The sequence below is a fragment of the Ammospiza caudacuta genome, chromosome 1, assembly GCF_027887145.1.
Source record: "Ammospiza caudacuta isolate bAmmCau1 chromosome 1, bAmmCau1.pri, whole genome shotgun sequence".
NCBI lineage: Eukaryota > Metazoa > Chordata > Aves > Passeriformes > Passerellidae > Ammospiza > Ammospiza caudacuta.
In genome coordinates this window covers 104,307,514-104,332,880 of record NC_080593.1, presented here as the reverse complement: position 1 = coordinate 104,332,880, position 25,367 = coordinate 104,307,514, and the positions used below count along the sequence as shown (strand labels likewise).

The 25,367-nt window shown below is 40.5% G+C and overlaps 1 protein-coding gene across 1 annotated transcript; it reads left to right on the top strand.

The window, feature by feature from the left end:
* Positions 1-7,612: 7,612 nt before the first annotated feature.
* On the top strand, positions 7,613-11,098 carry LRRC30 (leucine rich repeat containing 30). Its single transcript, XM_058816790.1, has 2 exons — positions 7,613-9,598; positions 10,707-11,098. The coding sequence occupies exon 1, from the start codon at positions 7,613-7,615 to the stop codon at positions 8,639-8,641; it is 1,029 nt and encodes a 342-aa protein (XP_058672773.1). The 3' UTR covers positions 8,642-9,598; positions 10,707-11,098.
* Positions 11,099-25,367: the final 14,269 nt, after the last annotated feature.

Sequence of the window (25,367 nt, the reverse complement as noted above, 5' to 3'; positions counted from 1 at the left end):
TTTTTCACCTACCAGGCTATATCTTCTGCCTCCAGGCTGTGCTCTGTATGATGTCCTCAGCCCCCCTTACCTGCAACCTGGCTCAGATCTCACCAGCTTTTGTTTGACCACAGAGTGACCTGTATTATTTCACAGAATTTCAAGTATCACTGTCATACTAATAATACCTAGATGCATTGCTTTACTGATTGCTTGAGAAATTTTATTTGTTCACTAAAGCCCCTTGAGTAAGCATTCAATATGTTTCCTTAAGTTAGAGCTTGGAAATTTAAAAGTCAAGCTATTAATTGTCAGCATTGAGTCTTCAAATGTCTAGAGGGATGTCTGCCCTTTCCTTTGATATTGTCTCTGAAAAATCCCAAACTGAGACACTGGTATGTGTTTTAGGGAGTTCTAATTAGATTCTGTTTTATCATGTATCAGGCATATGAAGGTAAATGCAGAATTTCTTCTTATATCAGTAAAATTTGTACAAGAGTTATGGATCTGAGATTAAGGCTCCACTACAGCTTTCATTGAATTATTTCCTAAGTTCTTTTTTGTAATCATTATTGTAATGGATTCTGGATGGAAATACCTAAACCCCTTCACACTGGGTCCCATTGATTTACAGTACTGATTTACCAAATTTCATGAGGACCAAGATGAAAAGGGCTTGTGCTTTCAACTGGAGAATATATAGTGTATATATTTAGTATATACACTAAATCAGGCACAAAGATCTGGATCATTTAGTGTTTTATTGTATTTCTGAAATAAGTTTTCAACTGTCCTCTGGGTTTTTCCAGCATTTTCAAATACACCTAAATGATTAGAATAAAAATGAGGGTATTGGTACAGTAGCAATGAACTTTACAATAGCTAACATTGAGTCACCTGGTCTTTACTGTGCCATGCAAAATCTCATGGAGCCAGAACACAGACACATTGACATTTGTCAGTGAAAGAATTGCAGATTCTAAAAATTCTGTTAAAATCATCATGTTGGCAGATTGAGCAGGGAAAATCTTAGACTCTTACTAGATAATGATGAACTAATAGTCTTGCTTAAGTCCCAGCTGTCTCTGAACTACAGGCACCACAAGTAGGACCTCATGGAAATGCCTCTCTTCTCATGGGACCCTCAGAATTATCTCTGCCTTGTTTCCAGAACAGAAGTTGGATTTTCATATTCCTGAAAACTAGGCAACTGCAACCACCCATTAACTGTGGAATACTAAAACAGTCTTTGGAGGAGGGACTGGGAGTTTTGCCAGCAGCCCATAGAGTCATGCTTATTTTTGGACTCTCAACACACATGCATGTTTAAGAAAACCCTGCTAATCTTGAGTGACAGCTTCATAAGAGGTGGGGATAGTCCCCTCATTTCAGAGTGACACATAAGCCCTGGGTACAAGATGCTTCAGAAATCTGGAGGTTGTGCACCAGAGGCAGCTGGACTGAGTCTGCTCCAGGCACTGAAGTAAATCTGGATGAGGGAGGGAGGGAGGGAGGGAGGGAGGAAGGAAGGAAGGAAGGAAGGAAGGAAGGAAGGAAGGAAGGAAGGAAGGAAGGAAGGAAGGAAGGAAGGAAGGAAGGAAGGAAGGAAGGAAGGAAGGAAGGAAGGAAGGAAGGAAGGAAGGAAGGAAGGAAGGAAGGAAGGAAGGAAGGAAGGAAGGAAGGAAGGAAGGAAGGAAGGAAGGAAGGAAGGAAGGAAGGAAGGAAGGAAGGAAGGAAGGAAGGAAGGAAGGAAGGAAGGAAGGAAGGAAGGAAGGAAGGAAGGAAGGAAGGAAGGAAGGAAGGAAGGAAGGAAGGAAGGAAGGAAGGAAGGAAGGAAGGAAGGAAGGAAGGAAGGAAGGAAGGAAGGAAGGAAGGAAGGAAGGAAGGAAGGAAGGAAGGAAGGAAGGAAGGAAGGAAGGAAGGAAGGAAGGAAGGAAGGAAGGAAGGAAGGAAGGAAGGAAGGAAGGAAGGAAGGAAGGAAGGAAGGAAGGAAGGAAGGAAGGAAGGAAGGAAGGAAGGAAGGAAGGAAGGTGTTCTGCCTGAAGGCCAACCATGTAGGCATGTGATGGACACTTAGATGATGTGTTTCTGTGAGACAGGCCAAGAAATATCTCTTACTGCATCAGATTAGATTTAGGCAGATAGCCCATGAGGCACTCTCTTCTACTTTCCAAGAATTGTTGTTTTCTTATCATGCATCCAAAATATAGAGCAATTATCTTTAAGAGCTCTGTCAAAAAGAGTACCTGTGGCAGAGATCATGTGGCAGCAGTTACAATAAAAGTACTTCATCCAGTTTGAACAATCTGCTCCAACTTTTTTTCCAAATTTATTCAGAAAGCCACGGACTTTGGGTAGCATTTAGCAAACATCCATATTGCTACCAGACAGGCACAGGCTATTTTACAGAAATTTATGAATGTAGATGTGACTGCTCATAAATGTAGTGATGAAAAATAGAGCAGTGTGTGCTTCTATATTGCAATGGTATCCTCTGTGTAATGACTTCAGATAGATTTGTAACTGGTGTCAAAATCTGTCATCACTCTAGCCGTAAGGGAAGGAGAAGGCTGAGTCATGGAGGCTGTGTGCAGATGGCTAAATAAAGCAGGACAGAGCCCTCTGTGCACTCCTGCAGGGTGGTGGCGTTCCCTAGGGCATATTTATGTGCTACACACCCCTTTTCCTCCAGAGGAGTGGGCAAGGACCTAGAGAAAGCAAGTTTTGGTGGTGCCAGGGAGAACTGCAGTGGGCAGGAGATGAAACAGTGCCCCAGAGAACATGGATGATGGCACAGGATCATGACCTGCCTCTGTTTAATATGGAAGACAGACCAGCTGGTTGGCTTTTGTACACACAGGGAAATTGTGGCAGAGGTAGAAGGTGCCAAAACAGTTATTCATGTACTTGCTGGAATTTCAAAATACTATGGCAAGTTTGCAAAAAAAGGAATAAAACTTCCTCTAATTCCATGTCATATAACAATTGCTGCTGTCCCTGACTACCAGGAGGAAGAGCCTGTCATTTCTAGGCTACATACAAACACAGCCTAAAATCTCTCTATTTTTATTTCATACTAGGTTTAGTTCAAGCTTGTCTTCTGTCAAGAGGTCTGCAGAAAAATGAGCCCCTGCACAGGCAGCCATTCACCTCCAGGTCCCATTCTTCGTGGGTCAGGCAATCCAGCAGCTCTACATGGGACCTTAATGAAACCTTCCAAGAAAGCTCCAGGGACAGATAGTCATTAAAAGCTGTTAACAGCACCATAATTAAAAACAAATTAACAGGAAATCTGAAATTGCCTGAAGAGTTGTTTATGTCTTGTGTCACATCTCATAAATCTCAAATTACCATTAAAATTTGACTTAGTATTTCAGAATAGCTGCAAGATCAACAAGCTACTACAAAGTAGTTAAAAACCTACAAAATTTTCTTTCTTAGCAGTAAGACCAGGGGATTTCTCTGACAGTCTGAATGGCACTGATGCTTTTAAAATCCTTTATTTACTGTATTTTAGAGAAAGAAATAGCAAAAGAGAAGATGGTTCAGTAGCTGCAGCTGTATTTGTAATGAATATTTCTCCAGCATTGCTTGTTTTCTACTGAACTTGAAATGAGTTAACCCTTTTTAGCCAAATCATCCTTCCTGTTACAGGAAGCATTAGGTAGTTTCTTCATCCTCATTTAAACAGGTGTTTATTAAGACCTAGATAATGAATGAAATGAAATTTTTTTACAAAAGAGTGTGGGTTGAATTTCCCAGCATTTTATAAATGGTTATAGTTAAACATTTAAAGAATTTCTTCTTATATTAATACTTTGTAAAAATACTGAGATAGAGGAACTATATAAGGTTTTGACTCCATAGAGAACATAAAACTTGTTTCAAAATAAATTATGAACCTAAACATATGTGATAATGAAACTATAGGTATCTATTGTAAGCTCAACAATTTAAAAGACAATGACAGGATCAGTTTTGAGCAAAACAAAATTTAAACTCAGTGTGTCAAAATAGCTATAGTTTTGTTAAAAGCATGATTCTCTCAGATATTTCATTAAAAGCTCAAATCCTATGGAAAAATAGTTCTGTGATGATCTCAACTTTTACTTAAAACCAATGCAATTGATTTTATGGCAAGTCCTGCCTGGATGCAGAAAAAAAGCTAGAAAATGTATCCCAAATGCATTCTACAGACTCAAAACCTGAAGGCAAATAAAAGATTCTATAGATAATAGACTTTAAAATTCCAAGTCTTTTGTGAACCCATCTTTAGATTTTTTTAGGGCTGACAATCCTGAATCCTTAAGAAAAAAAATCAAATAATTTGCATTGTCAAAGAATGTCAGAAAATATAGCTTGTCATTTTTGTCAGCTTACCAGTTTTTTATAATTGTTAATAATGCAGTTTCTTTTATTATACTAGTTAGACTACAAAGTTCTTCAGCAAGCTTTGGGTTATTTTTTTCCCTTGAACTTTTTTGTTTAATCTACTAAGTGATTATCAAGTACACTGAGTCATGTAAAGCCCACCAATCTGGGCTTCCAAACTTGCATGCATGAAATTCATTTCTGCTTTCTGCCAGGCTGTGTGGACACAGGTCAGTGCTGCCTAAGAGCATTCCAAAGGAAGGGATCCATCCTCACAGTGCAGCACAGCAAGGGCCAGGGCAGGGCAGAAGGCAACACAGAGGAAAGGGAAAAGAAAAGTGTTTTAACAAAGCCACTCCAGGACACCAAGAGACAAGGGACTATTTTTGTACAGAATTTTAGTTCCTGAAATGTCCAGATGAGGCCACTGTGGTTTTATTATCTTGATTTAAAGAAAAATTTAATTTGTTTAACTCAGAGTTTCCAGTCTTCACAATGGCAAGCATACTTAGTAGCCTGTTTTTCTGTTGGAAAACAAAGAATAGGAAATGGTTTGTCTTTTATTTTTTTTTGTTTCATACAGTGGTTATGATGCTCACAGAGGCAGGAAGGGAACTGGACAATGAGAGCTGCAGATGTGGAATTTCTTTTTAAAATCCCCTTTGCTGTCTGGCAGACAGTGGAGATACAGCAGGAGATGCTGTGAGGCTGAAGCAGAACAAGCATTTTTCTTTGATAGAGATCCCCTGGTGAAGCTTTCCAGAAACAGCCCAGCCCAGGCTCTGCTGGGCTCTGTCACAGGCCTGGTTTCAAATGGACAGTGTGATGCAAAGCCAGGGAAGGGTACAGAGCACTTTGGCTGAGTCACACTGTTAGGAAATGAGGATTTCTGTGGTGAGAAGCCACAGCTGGCACTGCCAAGTCCCCAGGCAGTAAACTACAGTGTGTTTTGGAGATGGGGGCAATGTTCTCATCCAAAAATATCTGGCCAGCCATGGGGGGAGGCAGTGGCTACAGGGATGCTGTGCTTTCTTTTGTTTTGTTTTCATTTGTTACTAAAAGTGAGAAGCAGAAGAAAGAGCTCTGAAGTGACCATGGGGCCATGGTCACAGGTGAGAGCCCAGCCACAGGGACCAAAGCCAGTCTCTGCAGATTCTGGCAGATTCTCTGCAGCATATTCCTCATTTCAGAACTGAGACAAAAAGAAGGGAAATGACTAATCCTACCAATGCTCTCTAAAAAGCCTTTTTCTTCCTACTGCAGAAGCAAAATGCTATGTTCAAATCCATAGAAGCTCTCTGATAATATGTGCATTTTTAACAGCAGCTGGGCAGACACCCCAAAGGCAGAGATCATGAGGGGCTCATGCTTTCACTTCTCCACCCATGCGGGATGAAGTGCCACATTTTAGGGCCCCACTCAGTCTTGCCCAAGCCACTGGGTTTCCCCTTCCCCCTGAGCATCTCCTCTGCCTGCAGCATCAGGGTTGTCTCTGGCACTCTGGGCAGCATGTGGGATGCTGGTTAACAAGGACACTGAGTCAGTACGGCTGCGACAGCAATTAGTAAAACATTTGAATGTAAACTGACAAATACTGGCAAAAAGTGCTTGTGAGTGCTGTGACTCACAGGCTGCCAGCTCACTCTAACCAGATACAACTGGCCTCAGCCTTTTTCAGGCTCACCCAGGCACTCCAGAGAATGCAATATTTCAGCCCCAGCACCAGCTGGTTTTATGCCCCTCAGCCCTGTTCAAACACAGGTTTTAATTGTGTGGCTCACTCAGCTCACCCCGTCTCACACTGCCCGCTGTGGCCCTGACTGGTGCAGGACCCACTCATCAGATGCACCTGCAGGAATGGCCCCTCTCTTCCCTCTCTTCCCTCTCTTCCCAAGCAGATGCAGTTCTGTGAGGGACCCAAAGCTCAAAGGAGACTGTGTGGTGCTTAGCAGTAAGAAAAGGCTGTGGGGATTGTGGGCCTCAACTTCCAGCTGCAGTTTTCTGCATAATCCTTTAGCGTCAGTGCTAACACAAGGTTTTAAGGTGAGGATCTCTGAAATGGGATGGAAAGGAGGGTACATTCATCACCAAATCTCTCAGAAGGCAGCAACACATCTTCATTACCATGGATTCAGTGGAGAGGAAAAGCCCTGAAAGCCTTGCACTATTTGTTGCAATTTTCACCTAGTTTGGATGATACTTGAAGTTTTTGCAGATCCTTTTTGTGGTCCCTTTGAGTTTAAACTTAGTACATACGTATTCCTCTAGCAATACAATTTCCTTTCACCAGCAGAGCTCACTTCAGCTGTTGTTGGGTATTATTAAACCTCACTGCTCCTTTCCTCTTCCACCATCCCCTCTGTATTGGATCTAAATGTCATTTATAGTTCAAGCTATTTGACTGCTAGTCCCCCCGTACCCCAGAATAGCCCAGGAAGACCTGAAAGCTCACAAGGAAAGGGACATCAAGAGGCTTCATTTTATAGAGTACAAAAGAATCAGACCCCAAAAATCTGATTGATAGATGTGAAAGTAGCACAGGACACTTAGGACAGAGTAATTTGGTTAGAACTGTGTGGTATGACTGCTCACACTTGGTGCTGTGGGTAGCAAGAAATGATCCAAGTGGGCACAGATACGACTGGGCAAAATGTCACTGCTGCAGTGAATTTGGCACCCTTTCTGGAAAGAAAGAGGCCAATCCTCACCACAAAGGACATATCAAAGCTAAAATTTTTCGTGAACATTATTTTTGTTTAACTTAGCAGAAAACAAGGACTGACATAAAAAGGCTTTATCAGTGTTTTTGCAGCATGCAAAATGTTCTGGTAGACCGGTAACTACTTCAGAGAAATTAGGAATCAAAATAAAAGTGATTCTGAAAACATCCTTTAAATCTGAGCTGAAGCGATGGCTTCTTTGCTTGTTCCCTTCTTTAACTTGCTTGTTTGGTTTTTTTTGAAATCTCTCTTGCTAATTGTCCTGCAGTCATGGTATGTACCAGATAGCCAAGAAAGCTGACATGGTGAAGTTATATACAGCATCCTTGTGACCTTTTTTGCAGTGAAGATACATGTCTGTCCAATAAAGCCCAGGCCAAATGACAGTGACAGCTGTCTTGTGGCATTCAGTTTGAATTAAACAGGTTTGCTCACAAGTCAGGAGCAAGTGTTTCATTACAGACTGTGCACCAAGATCAGCATAAGCCCCCAAAAGTGAAACTTTCCCTCAGCAGCTATGGAAACTGTTCCGCTGGACTGAGATGCACTTCACAGGCTCCTCCCTGTCTCCTTGCTTTGACTTTCCCACCTCCTGCAGGCTGTCATCCTCTGTTGGCATTTGCATATTGCAAGGGAATAAAACCTCAGTTCTCTCAGGAGTGAACCAGAGTGTTATGGGAAGTGAGCACTCGAAGAACGAGGAGCGAAGGAACATGGTTTTCCTCAGGAAAGGCCCGAAGCTGCCTGCATGGGAAGACGCCCTTCTGGCAGGGAGAGAGCCCAAGTCACTGCTGAAGCGGGGATTGCGTTATGTCAGCTTGAGCCTCATCATGAAAGGGATGACCACCACGCCTGACTTCTTGTGGGGACTGCATGAGGTGCAGAAGCTGAACCTCTCACGCAACCAGCTGGTGGTGATTCCTCCTTCCCTGGGGAAGCTGGACAGGCTGGTAGTGCTGAACTTGGGTGGCAACTGCCTCAAGTGCCTGCCTAAGGAGATCGGGCTGCTGAGGAACCTGAAGGTCTTGTTTGTCAATATGAATTGCCTGAAAGAAGTGCCAGCAGAGCTCAGCTTGTGCAGGAAGCTGGAGGTTCTGAGCCTCTCACACAACTGCATCTCACAATTGCCTTTGAGCTTCACCGACCTGACAAATTTGAGGAAACTGAACCTCAGTAACAACCGCTTTGTGCAAATTCCCCTCTGCATTTTCGCCCTGAGAAGCTTGGACTTCTTGCACCTCGGGTCCAACAAGCTGGAAAACATCGCAGAGAGCATCCAGTATCTGGTCAACCTGCAGATCTTTATCGTGGAAAACAACAACATACGCAGCCTGCCGCGTTCCCTGTGCTACATCAGCACCCTGGAGCTGCTGAACGCCGACTACAACGCCATCCAGACGCTGCCGGATGACCTGTACCTGCTGCGCCGGCTGCGCCGCATCGCCTGGAACCCCATGGACAAAGGGCTCCACATCGCCCACAACCCCCTGGCCCGGCCCCTGCCTGAGGTCGTCGAGGGAGGCCTGGATGTCCTCTTCAACTACCTCAGGGACAAAAAGGAGCACAACTGAGCTTCCGCCCAGCTCGGGATTAAGCCTGTCATCGAGACGCAATCGCATGGGAGAGCTTTCCTGCACAGGCATTTCCACTTCATAATGCTTGGATTTTGAAGGCTGTGGATGGCTTTAGTAACAGTTGGAGGAAAGCAAGTAAAGTATGATGGTCTTGATTAAGTGTGGGAAGAGCAAACTTTCTAAAAATAGCCATCTCTGTAACCTTTGCTGTTGCGGTACTTGGGGGTTTTTATAGAAAAAAAAATACAACATGGTTGTGATAAAATATTTGCTCTTCATTTGACAGAAACAAATTAAAGCAGACTGCAAATATGCAGAAATGTGTATTTGACAGCTATTAGGCTGAAGAAATATTAACATAAGTCAGACTTTCTCTCTGTGATTGCAATTGCATTTGTACTCCTGGCTCACTTCTTCATACACAGGTAAACCACAATGTAAACAAACACTGCTGTCCAAGTGAATCTCAAGGAAAATGTTTGCTGTTGGCAGTGAATATATCCTGAGCTATATTAGCTCACAGACAATATATTGCTGGTCAGTTCAATACCACTTGTTGTTTACCCCACAGCTGTTTTCTGGCCTGTATAAATTCCAGGTAGAGATTGCCAGTGATGAGGCAATTTGCCAGCTCTTTGGAAGGAGATCCCAAACTTCCCCAAAGCTCCTACTTCCCCTGGTGAGACAAGCAGCCCTTCACATGGAGCCTCCTAGGATGCTGACAGCAGTGCTTCTCATCAGCTGGGAGCAGCATCTGCACGAAGCCCAGAAAGGACTGTGGCTTCTTCCCTCACACAAAGGATGGAGTTGCTCACTGCTAAATGTACAACTGCTCTCCTTTCCTGTATCCCTGCAATCCAAGCTATGGAGCAACTTTACTCAGGAGACAGAACATCTCCTCAAGGTGAAATATTTCTTTCAGGAGAAGCAGCATCAACCCAGTCATCACCTTAAGTAAGAGCTTCAGAAACAAATAGTTTTTGTTTGAAACAATATTTCTGGGATTTTCAGTATCAGCCAGTAGCGTAGAAGTCAGGTCTTATGTGGTTTCTCATATTGATCTTCTGTGAATGTCCTTCATCAAAGTTTTATCTGGTAATAAAGAGGCAGTATGAAAGAGCTGTTAACAATTTATGCAACTTGGGGTTTTTTGTTCCTTCACACCAGTATAAAACAGAAGCAGCTCTGTTGAAATCTGTTGAGATAAATGCTTGTAATGGCAGTGTAAGAGAGGAATGAGACTGTAATTCTTGAGCTAATTATGAGTATTCAAAGCCATTTTCAAAGTGATTCCTTATGTCAAATCTTGGGAATCAATTGTTTTCTAAAACATAATTTGTTCAAAATTATGAAAGGCTGTGAAAACTGATCCTGCTTCTAGTGAAGTTAATGGACAATGCCTGGCTGAGGGAAAAACTCCTCAGCAGATGTAGAAGCAGCTTGATAATAGCACACATTTATGTAATTCATAGGTACATGTGAGTAAAGGCAGCACCTTTGGTTACACTGACATTATTGGTGTGATATTGAATGCCAGCAATGAGGAATCAGTGCTCACAGAATATTCCACCCTGGGTCTGCCTGCCCTGATATTTTATGGTGGTGGATTGTTTTGTGTATGATTTGTTATCTTAATTGAGAATTTCAGTGTTAGGCCCAGAAATCACAGTCTCCAAGTGTGCAGTCAAGGCCAAATCTTATGTTTCCAGCAACCATGAAACAATTTTGAAGGGTATTTTTGCTCAAGCATTAAGAAAACAAAGCAAGAAAACAAATATTTTGTGAACTTTTAAAACTTAGCACTTGTTTCAAATGCAAAGGAATTTTATGTGTAGCTTTACATATATTTATTTCACCCATGCAAAATTCCAAGTATTTAATGAACAATGCAAGTAATAATATGTGATTCCATTAGCGACAAGGAATAATGCTGCAATTATTTTTAGAAATACCAACAGATAATTCTTGGAGGGGATTAGGGCCAGATTATTAACTTTCCTAAATGCCCATTTCATATCCCTAAGTCTGGCATTCACATAAACACTGCAATATTGCTTTGCAGGAAAATTAGATGCCTATGGCATTAATCACCTGAAAAGATTTTCCACATGTCAGTCCCGAGGATTATATGACACCGGATAGCCTCTGATATGATGTGACTAGAAGAGGTATGCACAGTAATTTACATGGAAGATATGAGGCTGGACTCTATGTGTTCATTAGGATACCACTGCGAGGGTGAGAAACACCGAATGATTCAAGAAAATGATCTCCAGACAGAGGATTAAAAGGCAAATTTGACATAATCAAATGCATCTGCAAAAGCAGTTATAATATGAAGTGCAATACCAATAATTTAAAATTAAATTATTCAATTGAATAATAATGACCTTTTACTCAAGCTAATAAACCTTTGCAAGCATATGAAACACATAAAAGTGACTGCCTTTTTAAACAGAATAATAAAATTGATTGAATAAATGGTGCTTTAATGTATAATTCAGATTTTGCCATTAAGAAAATAATTTCTACTGATCTGCTTTAGTTTTTTTTTTTCATTCCTCAGTCAAGGTACCTGCAAATACCTTTCCTGAGATACAGAAAATTATCTCTCATGACTGAGGGCAGTGTTCTTCCTGTAAAAAGAGAAGACTGTATACCACTGTTACTGTATTAGAAGCATGCATGAAAGGCAAATAATGACATATATATTTCCATCTGAGTGGGAGCAAGACAGAAGAAGCAAGCAAGGGCACAGGAGGGAGATAGAATCTGTGATGTCACATGCTGGCTCTAGTTTCGAGCAGGGCATTAGAAAAGAATTGGTGGACCTCAGTGTTGTCATCTGATATTAGCTGTGCAGATGACAGGGGAAAAGGAACTGAAAGGCTGCAGGGTCTGTAGTCATATCTCATCATCTATGACAACAGTACCACTTCTGCGTGTATCAAATGATACAAGTTTAATTTCATAACCTTTCAGAGGACTGAATGTGGAATATTGCTCTTGTTTCTGGTAAGCACTGAAGTTTTCTCATCCTAAGCCTCACAGCAGCATAACTTTGGATGCATCGGATGCATCTATTATTTTTAGTGGTGATAGTGTTCTTCCTAGGGAATGGAAAATGTGGGATCCACTCATGAAAAGAATTCTTTTCTGACACAGTGGCTTTTCTATGGCTGGCACTCAGAGAAGCTCTCAAGGTGCTTAGAGAAACTCTTGAGGTGGACAAAAGAAAGAGAAAAAAACAAGAAGAAAGTAGAAAGAATATAGTCAGGGGTCAAGTTGGTTGGGATAAATGTAATATACAATAGGGCTATAGAATTTGCTTCTCAGCTGTCATCAATCACGCTGGCTGTACATTTGGTCAGATCTGGTGAAAAGGCTCCACCTATTCTTATTTTAAATTGAAAAGAAAGCTGCATTCTGTGTAAAATTTAAAGTCTAGTCAACAAGCAAAGCCTTTGAAAACTGGAAGGCTTCAGGCTTTTGGCCTAACCAAAGTTAGTGATTCAGCCTTTGACTGAAAGAAAAAAAAATTCTTCTGAAGTGTTGCAGTAATTCCTGACTGGAAGTTAATGCTGAAATGTCCTGTACCTACTGCTCTGAGGCTACTCCCAGCTCTGGGCCAAATTCTTAAGGCCACTTGTGACTGGTAAATTCCCAAATTTACAAGTAATTGGTAAATTAACACCACTTGTGACTGGTAAATTCCCAAATGCATTCCCTTGTCCCAGCAGCCACTTGGGGCATGTCATCTGGCCAGGAACAGCACTCCACTGCATGAGCAAAGCAGCAAGAGCAACCTACAAACACCAATTTCCAAGATGTGGAAAGTTTCCAAGATGTGGCATTTCAAAACAGTTTTCAGAGCCCAATTGAAACATCTTGAAATTCAGATTTAAAAGTTTGTGATTATTAATCTGGATGAAAAATATGTGAAATTTTTATTTCGGCCAAATTTCCAACATTTTTTCCATAATTTTTTTTTAAATTTTCATCAAAATCCTCCTTTTTTGTCAAAATAAAGAACAGTTTCTAGTCATTTTACTATAAGAATATGCATTTTGCAGTTTAAACCTTTTGGGACAACAATGAAATAATTTCTTATTATGCTACAGGTAACTTCAGCAAATCAGATCTTTCAGTTAATAATTTAAAATCAGTGAAGGAGGAGAAATCTAAAAAATATTAAATCGACTCTGGAGAGATAAGGACTTGTTATTTACTTCTCTAGGCCAGCACATTACTTGAAAAAACATAACACAGTATATAAGTTCTTCAGGTAGAAAAACCATTGATACTTCAGCTTATTTCTTTAAACAATGAAAAAGCCTCAAAGGTCTTTGTCACATGAGAGATGGAAAGAAAGGAGGAGGGAGGGAGGAAGGAAGGAGGGAAGGGGAAGAAGGAGAAAATTATTTGATTTCATCAAATTTCAAGGGTAAATTTGCTGCACAGCTTTCAGACAGCAGTTCCTGTGTAATTCAAGGACTGTTTTGAACTACCTGGCAGAGTTTTAATTAGTAAGCAGGAAAATAATTATGTAAAAATAAAAATATATAATAATTCAGAAAAAATTAAGAAAACATGTATATTATTATGTCACAGGTTCTTCTGCCATTCTTTTATGTGGGAGCTGAAATCTTGAAGTAGTTACAGATGAAGCAAAATTCTGGCTCTAGAAGGGCTTGTATTTATATGAGAATATATACTCTTCCCATTATATATGCAGCAAACCCCAGATTTAAGAACCCAGTAAATGTTCAAATGGGAATAAGGCTTTAGATATATTGGTACTGAGAAAGACTTTAATACACACATATGGAGTAAGTCTGAAAATCCTTTTATAAAATTGCATGATCATTCCTCTGTACAAGTAAGAGGCAGAAAAATAATTATAAAAGATGACCCTCCCTCACTGATTCCATACATTTATCTGTGGTGCACCAAGAGCCAACCCGCCTTCCAAAACCACCCCTCAGCACTGCCCAGCAGAACTGCACCATCCTGCACCAGTACAGCCGCCTGCAGCACAGGATTATTTTGCAGGCTTTAATGACAAAGCCTGAAATTTATACCTCAATGTATGTGGAGTCACATCATGCATGGTTAAAGAGGCAGTTTCCAGCAAAGCAGGAAGTGTATCAACAGCTTCAGAAAAGGTCACTGCAAATTATGCTGCCTCATAAAGTGAGCTTACCCAGGCAGAGTGAAAAGAAGACCAAAGGGCAGAGCTATATGTTTTCCTAGGGCTCAGAAAAGTTTCAGATACTATAAATTCACTGATGGAAAGCTTGCTTTTAATTTATACTTCCCAGACATTGAAAACCAAAAATTAATCCTTCGATACAACTCTCTGAGGGCAATATGCATTGCTTCATTTTCTTTCTGCTCTCCAGCCTTTGCATCATTGGCATGTTCCCAGAAGCAATGAATTGCTTTTCTCCTCCTGTAAAGGTAGCATTGTCAGGTGTGGGCATCAAAATCTATGGAGGGTTTTACCTCTTACCCGCCATACAAGGGGTGCAGAACAGAGGAGCCTGACAGGCTTCACTCCATCCTGGTGACAGGATGAGTAACATACGCCAAACTGGTGTCCCGCTCACGACACCAGCTTCATGCACTTGCCTTCGAGGGATCAGGCAAGGCAGTGGTTCTTCTCCAGACTCTGTTTCCATGGCTGATAGAGAGAGATGGATACAGAGAGCTCCAGGTCATCTGCAGACTAATCTAAGCATGTGAAGCAGGGTCAGTGAAGCTGTAGGGTACCAAATGCCTCCCTTTGCCTGGCCTTCCTTGCCTCTGCAGCATGTGTGCAGAGGGCAGCAAGCACCATTTCTCAGCATAGTACAACATTCAGATTGGCTGAGATGTGTCAGAGAAACAGCAGCACACCTACATTGCCCTGTGACAAATGCTTTTGATGTCAGAAAATCCTTTCTCCCCAGCTATCAAAATGTTCCGCCTCAAAACAGGTGTAAGCAGGACTTGTTTAAAAGAATTCCTGTGGTTTTTTAGAAACATCATTCCAAAATCAGCTAAAAGAAACTACCAAGTGAGTAACAGCAAAACTGTAACAGTAAAAAATTGCTTCCACCTAGAAAATATGGTTAATATCATTATACTTTCCTTGTTTGTTCTCTGTTCTTTTTTTTTTTAAGAGAATGAAAGTCTCTGTATGTATATATAGGTTTCTGTACTGGCCCATGCATGTATACATACTTTCACTGCAGGGAACAACACAGGCTATTATTGGCTCCTAAATTGTTTGTGTAAACAGAGAAGTCTCTCTGGTGTAGAGTAATCTAGTGCCCTGTGAATGGCACTGATAGGAGAGCTGAAGAATACAGAAGAATAGAACCTTCACTTTGGGAAATTCATTCAACCAGGTGTGACTTGGTTAAGATAAAGCCTTTCTACAGCTATTGCTATGCACAAGGGTCCTCTATATCTTTCACCACACTAATGTTCTCTTTCCAGTTTGAAAACAACACTGTGAAGAATGGCATTTGTGTGCTCTGTCTACCTACAAATGAAGCCATAAAAACACCAACTTTGAGTTCAATTCATTAAATTAAATCTCTCTGAGCACGTGTGTGTGTGACTTTGTGTACGTGTATGTTTGGAGGAATTTGGGAGGTCGTTACCATGCTTTACTATGTAGTATATGAAGAATATATATGAGCCATATGAGAATATGTATGAGAAGCAGGATATTCTGCAGCAAATAAAATGCTGATAATTTAGCATCTAAACAAGACTTAAAACACATGACAGTTAATTATGTTGCTTTTGAGTTAGTTACACATTGGTTTTCCTCTGTGGTTTTTACCATTAGATATGACAAAGTTCTGTGGCATTTTTATCAATCTATGTGGGGACTTAAAATATTGAAGAATTCACATTAGGTCTTTTTTTTAATTGATCAATAATCACACAAGAAGACATATTCATTTTTTGTCACTAAAATTTTGGTGGCTCTCACAGTAAACAATTTGAAATTAGCTCTTTATCCCATAAAAGAAGAAGTTAAATTTTACACAGCCTGCTTGTCTAAGCAAAATGTATATATCTGGATGCTTCTGGACTCCATTTTGGCTTGGATGTTTGTAGAAGGCTCAAGTGGAATCTTCACATTAAATTGTCTGGGCTACTCCTAGAAACAGTTGATTCAAAATTTTATTTAACTTCAGAAGAACTTTTGTAGGTGATTGTTGGAAAAAAGTTGATGTATGTCTTTTAACCCCTGCCAGTCAATATCCATATTTTATTTGGATAAGCAGTCTTTACTATGAATCTACATAGCCTCTTCTTATACTGTGTAAAATCATAAAGCCAGTATCTCACAGATTTCAGGTACTACATTTTCTAGTCCCGCTTGGAGGAACAGAGATTGCCCTGGTCTAAATGATGTCCCAGAGACTGGAACAGAAGGGAAATGAATGCTTAGAAGCATTCTTAGAAGTGGTGAATTTTTGGTATCACAAAGCTCATGTCAGACATAGATTTAATTTGTTTATCATTTGGCTCAAAGGTATGAAATTACAGCAGTTAAGACGTTTCATCTTTCTTAGACTAGCATGCAGATATTGAAATGTATGGGTGAGAAAATTCATCCAGTGTGTCCAAATAGTCATAGTGGCCAACCTTAGGGGAGAATGTGGAAATTCACTCAGAATTCTTCCTGATATATCAGGTGTCCATCAGAGAGGCTATTTAATGTTCTTTAGCAACACTAATACATTGCAAAGCGGTGACATTTCAGGACTTCTCCATAAAGCTAATAGCCTTTCTCAGTAAGTAATTTTCACATTTACATCAATTTAGCGCAGTCTAGATTTGGATAAAGACAAGCAATGCTTTTCTCTTGCCAGTGTTGCCAGGGTGATGATCACCAAAGTGTCCCAACAGTCCTTCCTCCCCTGTACTCCCCAAACCAGCACCTGGCTATTCTGGGGAGGGACTTAGGCTTGGGTGCATATTCAACAGCAAATGCACAGCAGAAAAGCCCCACAGTCGCCTTGCCACAGTTGATATAAGCAACGAAATGTTTTAAAATATCAGATAATTAATAAATACAAGGAGAACAAAGGGAAAAGGATTACAGCTTTAGTGGATGTTGCCAGGCATTTCATCACTGTAGTAAGAAGCCAGGAGAATTGATGTACAGTTTCTCCTGTACAAGCTATCTGCATTTTCCCATTAATTTTGTTGCTTTTTCCTTTCATTTGTCCATTCTTTTTGATTATGCTTCCTCTTTCCTGTTGCTCCCCACTCTCCTCCCTTTTTTTCTCTTTTGGTTTCTCTCTTTGTTTCTTATTAATGAGTTTCAACATTGTTAATTAAAGTTGACTGCTTTACTGATGCCAGCTCAACTCTTCTTTTCTGGATTTGGCATCCAGATCAAGTTAATCATTAGTAGAGGCCTCTCTTCATTAACTGCACAGAGGGATAACCAAAAAAAAAAAAAAAAAAAAGAAGGAAAAGACAAACAAAAATAATAAATGAAAAATGGAGAACGAACTTCAGGGAGCAGCAACCAATCTGAAGAGCAGAGTATACTTTGCACTTAGTGACATTTTTCTGTGTCCCTGTACCTCCTAAATCCTCAGTTTCCATTATGATTCTAGATGGACATTATTCTTAAACAACTCCTGAAGGGCTATTGCAATGCTAAAGGCATAGGAAAGAGTCTATGCACCACCATGAAGAAAGAAGAAGTCCTGTCCTCTCTTGACATTCTCCAGAGATCCCCTTCTGTTTCCCATGAAGCCCCCTGTAAATTCACTGTCCCTGTTACTTTGGAAATGAGGAATTTTGGACCCCTGTTGTCATGTTGCTACAGAATGATTTAGAAACACATAAAACAAGAACAGATTCTGCTGTCTAGCCCCAGATTTTACCATGTGCTGTAGACAGTGAAATTTATGTCTAGTTCTCCCTCTCTGCTGTAAAAACATGCCTGCCTCCCTCCCTTTCGTGTCAGTCCTGTAAAAGGGAAGCTGCACTCTGAAGCTGGAGCAGCAATGCATAGCCACAATTACAGAGAGCAGTAACAATTATCCTGTTCACAGAGAGGTACTCACCTAAAATTCAGGGCAGGAGAAAAAAAAAGTAGAATAAAGAAAGGAAAGACAACAGGATCCAGTAAGAAGGCACCAATTTGCTTGGATGGTTTGGACTGACCTCTGTGCATGTGTGGTGTGAAGCTCAGAACTCTCCTGCCACGACTGTCACGTGATTTTAATTTTTTGGGGGAGGGGGTCTCCTTGCAGAGACTATGAGGTATTGACCCCCGCAAAGCAGGAGCAAGGGAAAAGCTCCTGTCAGGTTCACCTCTGCTGAGAACAGTGGGGACTGTAGGTGTACAGCAGTGGAGAGGGATGGACCAGGGTACGCAGTCTGTTGTGGCACAAGGTGCAATAACAGCATAATAGTAAAATCTATTCACTGGAAGTTCTGGAAGGAATCAGTCAGGGTGGAAAATAGTGTTGTTTGTTACTGCTGGGTGCCGAAGGTGCATCTGGCTCCATGGAAGGTGGTGCTGCACCAGTTTTACATTTGAAGGAAGGACACAAAATCTCCTCTGCCTCTGAGGAGAACCTCCTGTTTCAAGATCCATAGAAACTTGGGGGTAGATCTGCCCTGACTGTGACAATTATTTTTAAAATCTCTTCTCAGCCTGACACTACAAAATATAAATCAAACCACTGTACAGTATCATTGAACAAATGCAGTTAGAGTTCTATTACATAAAAGCATGGAAATAATATGACTAGAAGGACATTAATACATTATACTCATTACATGGTAGTTTGATGTCAAATATATTAAATATTAAGCAAAATATAATAATCCCTCTAGTAATGTAAAAATGTTCACATTTTTAATCTAGAGATCTCACTGATGAGGCATGATTGTTCAACATCCTAGAAGGCAGCTTTCTAAATTATGCTATTCCCCGTGGCAAGTGCAGGACAGATCACAGACTTAATGGAAAGAGCATTTTCATTTTCCCTGTTGCACAATGGGATTTACATTTCAGCCCTCCAGCAAGCAGAGTTACTCATGATACCTTCTAAATTAGTACCACCTTATAAGTTGCACTCAGGGTACCTCCTAAATTAACAAGTAATACATTTAGGAATCCCTGAAAGGCTCATTATCTCCTGTCTAATATATTATTATCACCGTATATAATTTCTGACACAGTGTGCCCACGCCTTCTTCTAGTGAAAGATTCCCATAGGTTAAGTAGGGCATTGTAGAGGTCCATTTCTGGCTCCCCATTATTCCTCTACATCTACAGAGGAAATAAGGATAACTGCAAAAGAATAATTCCTCTGGCCTTTCAGTTTATGTGCTTCTGTACTTGCAGAATAACAGCAAAAGTGCTGGTCCATTATGTTATCTTTTCTATTTGATGGTACAAAAATAAATGCTGTATTCATAACCCCATCTTCAGATGAAAGAGAGCTGTCATTCATCCCAAGGCTGGGTTATCTGCTTCCATATCCCAAGCCCTCCTGGCTGTTTTAGGTACCTGCATTGCTGAAGTCACCTTTGAGCTGCTCATGCACCTCTGTGTTACTGCCCACGATAGCAGCAGGAAAGAGCAAGGGGAGAAGAAATGCTGATATTACAGTTCCTGTTGGGAAGAAGCTGCTCATTAATATGCTCTCAGGCTGTCACACTTTGAGATGCTGGTCAAAGGTGTTTGCAAAGCTGAAAAATCAAGGAATGTTCACCTCTTCAGCCTTGTCTGCGCTAAGAATTTAACTCATTGCTGACAGCACAGCAGCAGCTGGAGCAGCACTCACAGAGGTTTAGACAGGGCATGGAGACATTGCTAACAGCTTAATACACCATTCCCAAACCTTGCCTGAGTTCCCCCTCCCCACCTGCTTTTACCCCAGAACATGCCTGTGGCACTGGGATTCAGTTGCTTCCAAAGGCTTTGTTCACTTAACATCAGTGTCAGATGTCTTCATCCCACAGAGAGGGCTGCTGGCAGCAGAAAGCTGTTCCTGGGCAAACTGGATCCCTGCAGGCATCTGCTGTGACAAAGGCACCTGATCATCCATGGCTTCCAGGGGTTACAGCCATTCCTCACTTCTCACACACACTGCCACAGCCATCCCTCTCTGAAGTCCTGTTCTTCTTTCCTCCACCAGGTGTTAGGCAGTGCAAATGCTGAAATGTCTGACTTCAGATGGAATAACCACAATTTTATTTATTTAGGGTTTATTGTGCTACCTGGAATAAATTGCATCTGTGAGCTTTTAATAATGTTTTTAACTGCAGTTAATAAGCATTGGCACAAAGGTGTCCACCACCTTCTTGGAAAAGGGCAGCCAAGGGTTTACACAATAGGAGGGTAGAGTTTCTTTCAGGCTCACAAGTCATATATTGTATTTCTTCATGGAGATACCTTTCAGCTGCTCAGTGAGGTAACAAAGAAACAAATCCATCTACAGACTCCCTGTTACTTCTTTTGTGAATAGCCACCATTTGCATTATAAACAATTTAACAAAGACACATTGAGCTAATTTTAACCCTACGACTTTGATGAGTTTAGTCCATTGACTTTGTGGAGGCAAATACAGAGCTGAGTCTTGTTTTTGATTAAGCTCATGAGTACAGAAAACTCTCTCAAAAATTGCCACTGTTGGACCTCAGCCAGCAGAGGCCTATAACCAAATAATGAGAACTTGTTATTACACTTTGATTATAACTGTCTGTTGGCTAATTATGCACAAAATGAGTGTCTCTTCTTTTTAATAGATAATCTTGCATCTATTTTTAAAGGACAAAGTCTCTGTTCTCCATTTTTGAAGGTCTGGCTAATCAGTTTAAATAGGGTAGATTGGATTCCGGTATGACTAAATTTGATTTGCAACAAGAAACAGATTAACAGATTTTTCTTATCTCAATTTAAATGTTCCCCATCCATGTGAATTAGGAGTCTCAGTAAACTCTGAGTTGACTCTCACAAATTCCTAGAATTCAATTTCCTGAGCAGGAGACAGTATAGATTAGTTTGATTTCTAATAAATTTCAACCCTCTCAAGGTAGCTACTGCCAGCAGTGTCTCCTTTTTCAGAGCTGTAGTTCTTAAAATATAGGAGTTGGATACTGAGGTTAATAATTAATGTGAAGCCTCCAGATCTTATGGCTATTCCAATCTAAAGTAATCATATAAACTTCCAAGAAGCCAAAAAAAGAGTCCAAATCAGAAGAAATGCATCCTTGATGCAGCCTGTGTGTGCTAAGACAGAGATTCAGGTACTTTAGTGATGGAACGTGTTCATTCATTACCAGTAGAGACTGGGATTCATATTTTCAATCAATGCAGGAGCTGATTTCTATCCCTAGAATTTATGTCTCATCATACCAAACACTCCATCACAAGCTTTTCTCTTTCTGAAATTCAGATTTGGACCCTTAATTATGAAGATCAGGTCTGCAATATGAAGGATCTCTGAGTTACCACAGAGCATCTGTTGCCCCAGTATCCCACACTGGCTAATTCCAGGAGTCTTGCCTTTGTGCATCGCTGATGAGTCGAGGAACAGCAGCAGAGAACATGGAGGACAGCTTGAAAGCAAATCAGCAGAAAACCAAAGTTGAACACCTCCAGCAGATCCCCTGCCTAGACCTGGTAACACAGGTAGAAAAAGAGCAGGCACCTGAGGAGTGGCCTAATGAGGAGAATTGGTAGATGCTGGAATATGCCAAGAACAGCCTTTTGCCTACAAACACTTTTGAAGCCAAGTATCCTAATATGGGGGATTTTTTTAATAGGGCCTATTAAATCAGCACCTCCCAGGCTAATGATGTTAGACTATCCCTCCTGCAAAACATCCTTAAAAAATAGGTTAAATATCCAGAAGGAGGTCATATGTAAGGGAATCATTTAATCAAAAAACCATTTCTGATTTGTCCTGGATATGTTTTTGGGGAAGTCTTTAAAAAAGTAAGAGTGTTGAATAAAGACTAAAATTATTAGATACATAAAATTAATATGTGGATTATAGAATTAAATCCACCACAATTGTACATCGAGTGGCTACACCTGTATTTTATGAGTTCTATCAGGTTCAATATTTAGAAATGGGTTTTGAGAGCTATGATGGAAGGCATTATAAAAAATTCATAATATTGATTAGACATTCCTGTTATAATTGCTTCTGATAATATAATGTATAAAGGCATTCAGAGATGTAATGAACACTGTGAAAAGGACTGTGTATAAAAACATGGATTGAAACTGACACCAGATTTGCACAAGTAGCAGAAAGCCCTTTTACAAGGTGACATAAATCCATCATAGGAAAGGGATTGGCCAGCAGTTGTTTGGTTGCTTACACATGCACAGTGCCTGACACAAGCTCACTGACAGACAGCTTTAGAGTGGACTGATCTTTCAAAAGTGCCTGAGCACAGGGTCCTGCCACTCTGAGAGAAAGCTTTTTGTTTGTTTATTTTTTAACAGGGAATGTCTCTAGCAACAGTAGTCCAGAAATGTTTTTCAGGAGGCCTGTAGACATAGTTATGTGCTGGGCCAGAGGGAAGGCTGGATTTCATCTTGCCCTCCGCAGCTCAGTGCTACATGGGGGCTCTCAGATTTGCTGCCGTCTCTGCAGCAGAGCAGGAGGAGGCTGAAATCATTTGGCTTTCAGAGGGGAGTACGCAGCAGATGGCACTGTTGCTTTAGCAGTCCTGCATCAGTTTCTTTTCCCCTTTGTAGGAAGTCTCGGGTACAATTTTCCTTCCAACTCTCTCTTTCTGGGGGAATTTTACCCTGTCTTTTTGTAACCAATTCCATCCACACTCAAGTATGATGCTTGTGTGCCAGAATCCCTCAGTGTGAGCAGCCCTGCTTTCACCCCACTTCTTGTTTGCCACCACAACAACTCCTAGCATTTGCTTTATGTAGGGAAAACTTTGCTTTTGCATAATAATTTATTCCCATTGGTTCCCATGTATGCCCAATTTAATTAGTTTGTTACATTTCAGTAGTGTTTTTTCTCAGACATTAATAGCATCTTGGGGAAGCTGAGCACGTTTCAGCCGTGTCTTTACACTTGGAGCACACATGGACTTTTATCTCTTTCCATAACTTTATCTCAGTGATTTTTTTTTTGTTTGTTTGGTTTTTCATGCAAGGTGCCTTGAGGTTTATCTCCATTCATTTTAAAATTTTTATGTCAAGCAATTTTTTAAAAGGCTAATACTTCTGTGTTTTCCTTACCTCCTTATAACATGTCATTTAGATGTTAAATTAGTTTAGACTTTCCTAGCTGTGTTTTAATTAGAGAGATACTTGTTTATTTACCACTAACTGCATATGCATGAGCTGGCTTTTTAATGCTGTCCTATTCTGAAAGATGCTGAAAGTGTCCACTAAAATCAACCAGCATCAAGGCAATTGTAATGTTATTGAAGAAAAAGTCTTAAAAGGAAAAAAAAAAAGAGGAATTGCAACTGCTTTATGCCTGTCCTGGCAAATTCTTAACTCTGTCCTTTTAAAAACCGTAGGCTCGGTGTCAAAATGTGTAATCTTGAGGTGCCTGGTCACCTGCATGTAAACTGAAATGCGCTATTTGGTACCACTTAAAAAAATAGTGTGGTGTTTCAGATTAGGAGGGTAAGAGTCCATAAGGGGAATGGGAGCTGCCTAGGATGGGTATTAGGAAGCCCTGGGCACAGAGAGGTGTCTGAACCATTCCCCACAGTTCAGATCCTGTGTCCTGAACCAAAGCTGCCAGCAAGAGCTGCTGTGCCCCTGAATCCAACAGGTAGATCTCTTGTCTGAGGTAGTGACCCACACAGCTTCTGCCCTGGAGCTGGGCACAGAGCACTGTTTTACTCCGGAACATGGGAGGAATGTGGGAGGTGTGGGTACTGGCACAGAGTTTATATTTGTCTGAGTAGTAGGAAATCTTCCCATCAAGCTGAGATTTCCCATGCCATATTTTTGTCTCTTGCTGTGAAGTGTGGGAGCAGTAAAGAAACAAAAGTGACCTTCATGGAAGATACAATGTCAAAGCAAGCCTGGCTTGAGATCCTGGATGTCAGCATCCCCTCAGGTGGTTGAGGCATTGCTCTTCTTTGCACCTCAGCTTCCCAGTACTTTATGTCAAAAAGAAGGTGGCAAAATGCCACCAGGATTGAGTGACTGCTGAGTGCCAAGGTCACATCATAAGTTTGAAATTAGACACTAAATCCTGTTTTGATAACCAAAGTTATATCTATGCAGTGGAAGCAGGAGCTCTTCCTACCTCCTGTTGAGGTAAACCATAATCATGCTCTGCTGTCATTGTGAGACAAACATCCATCATCTTGCTGAGGGGTTCCTTTGTGCCCTGAGTTTCTTGCAGGGTGAAATTCAGCATATCCCAGCCTAGGTCTGGTGGGCACAAGGATTACTGAAAGTATTACATTCCTCATCACCTTTGCTTCTAGCTTTGAGCTAGAAGCATAAGTGAGCCCCTGCAGTGCAAGACACATTTTGTATCTGTCAGAAGCCCACACATCTTCCAGAACTGTAATTCTCAATGAGCTGCAAGGCATGATAAAACTTGGGGATGCACATGGGAGCAGTGGACTGGCTGAAATGGGAGCACCCACGACTGCAGGTGCAGGAGCCTCCTGGCTGCTAGGACCATGCAAAGTATAGGAACTACTAATTTGGAAACTATATATAGGAACTACTAATGAAATTCTATAGGAACTATAGGAACTACTAATGAACTTCTAAAAGTCTGTGCTGCCCTTTTGACAATCTGTAAATATTTGGTCCTCTTGTTAGTTTATAGGAGTTAATTGACATTAAGGGATTTAGAGAGTGAAGACCTATAGTTAGTTCCTCCCTTCTAAATCCAGGAATTTTCCTCACAGCACAGAAATATTCATCCTCTTAGGCAAGAAGTGTCACCCTTTCAGTTTGTGTCTGGCTGCATTTAGCATAAAAATTAATCTTACTATGAAAGCAATCTCAAGAAAAAAAAACTATGTGTGTTTTCTAAGAGAATGTACACAGAAGAAAAATCAGGCAAAACAAAACAAAAAAAAAGCAAAATCTTTAGATTTAATTATGTAATCCTCACTCACATTAACTGCACATTAACTAGAACTATCCTCATGAGTAGATGTTGAAAAAGCAAATCAGTATCTCATAGGCTTGCTTTTGTTTGACGACAGCTGGAAAACAATGTATTCTTTAATGACATATGCATGTTAATACAAATTGTATACTCTCCACTAATCTAATACTCATGAAATGAGCACATCCATCATGGAAATTAAACAATAACTTCTTACTTGAACACATTCTGCAATGAATATGTTACAAAAATAATTAAGAGATAATGTCAATTGGCTAGCACTTTATCATGACAGAATGGTCTCTATTTGTAAAATTTAAAAAGCCCAAGACAAATCATGGGCAGTTATAAAATGAAATCTCATTAATAGTTTTTCAAACTATGAGGCATATTCTTTTACAGTGTTTTATTATATTGATATTGTTTCTATTAAATCCCTTGATTGAGGATTGCTTTAGACAGTTGAGTGATAATAGTCCTCTGTAAAATTTTGGAAAATCTGGGTCCTGACAAGCTTCAAGAATATTTTTTTCTTCTATTGAATAGTCAGTTCTATCTATAAAATAATTTCTTATTAATGTCCTACATATATTTGAAGAAGGCTATTTGA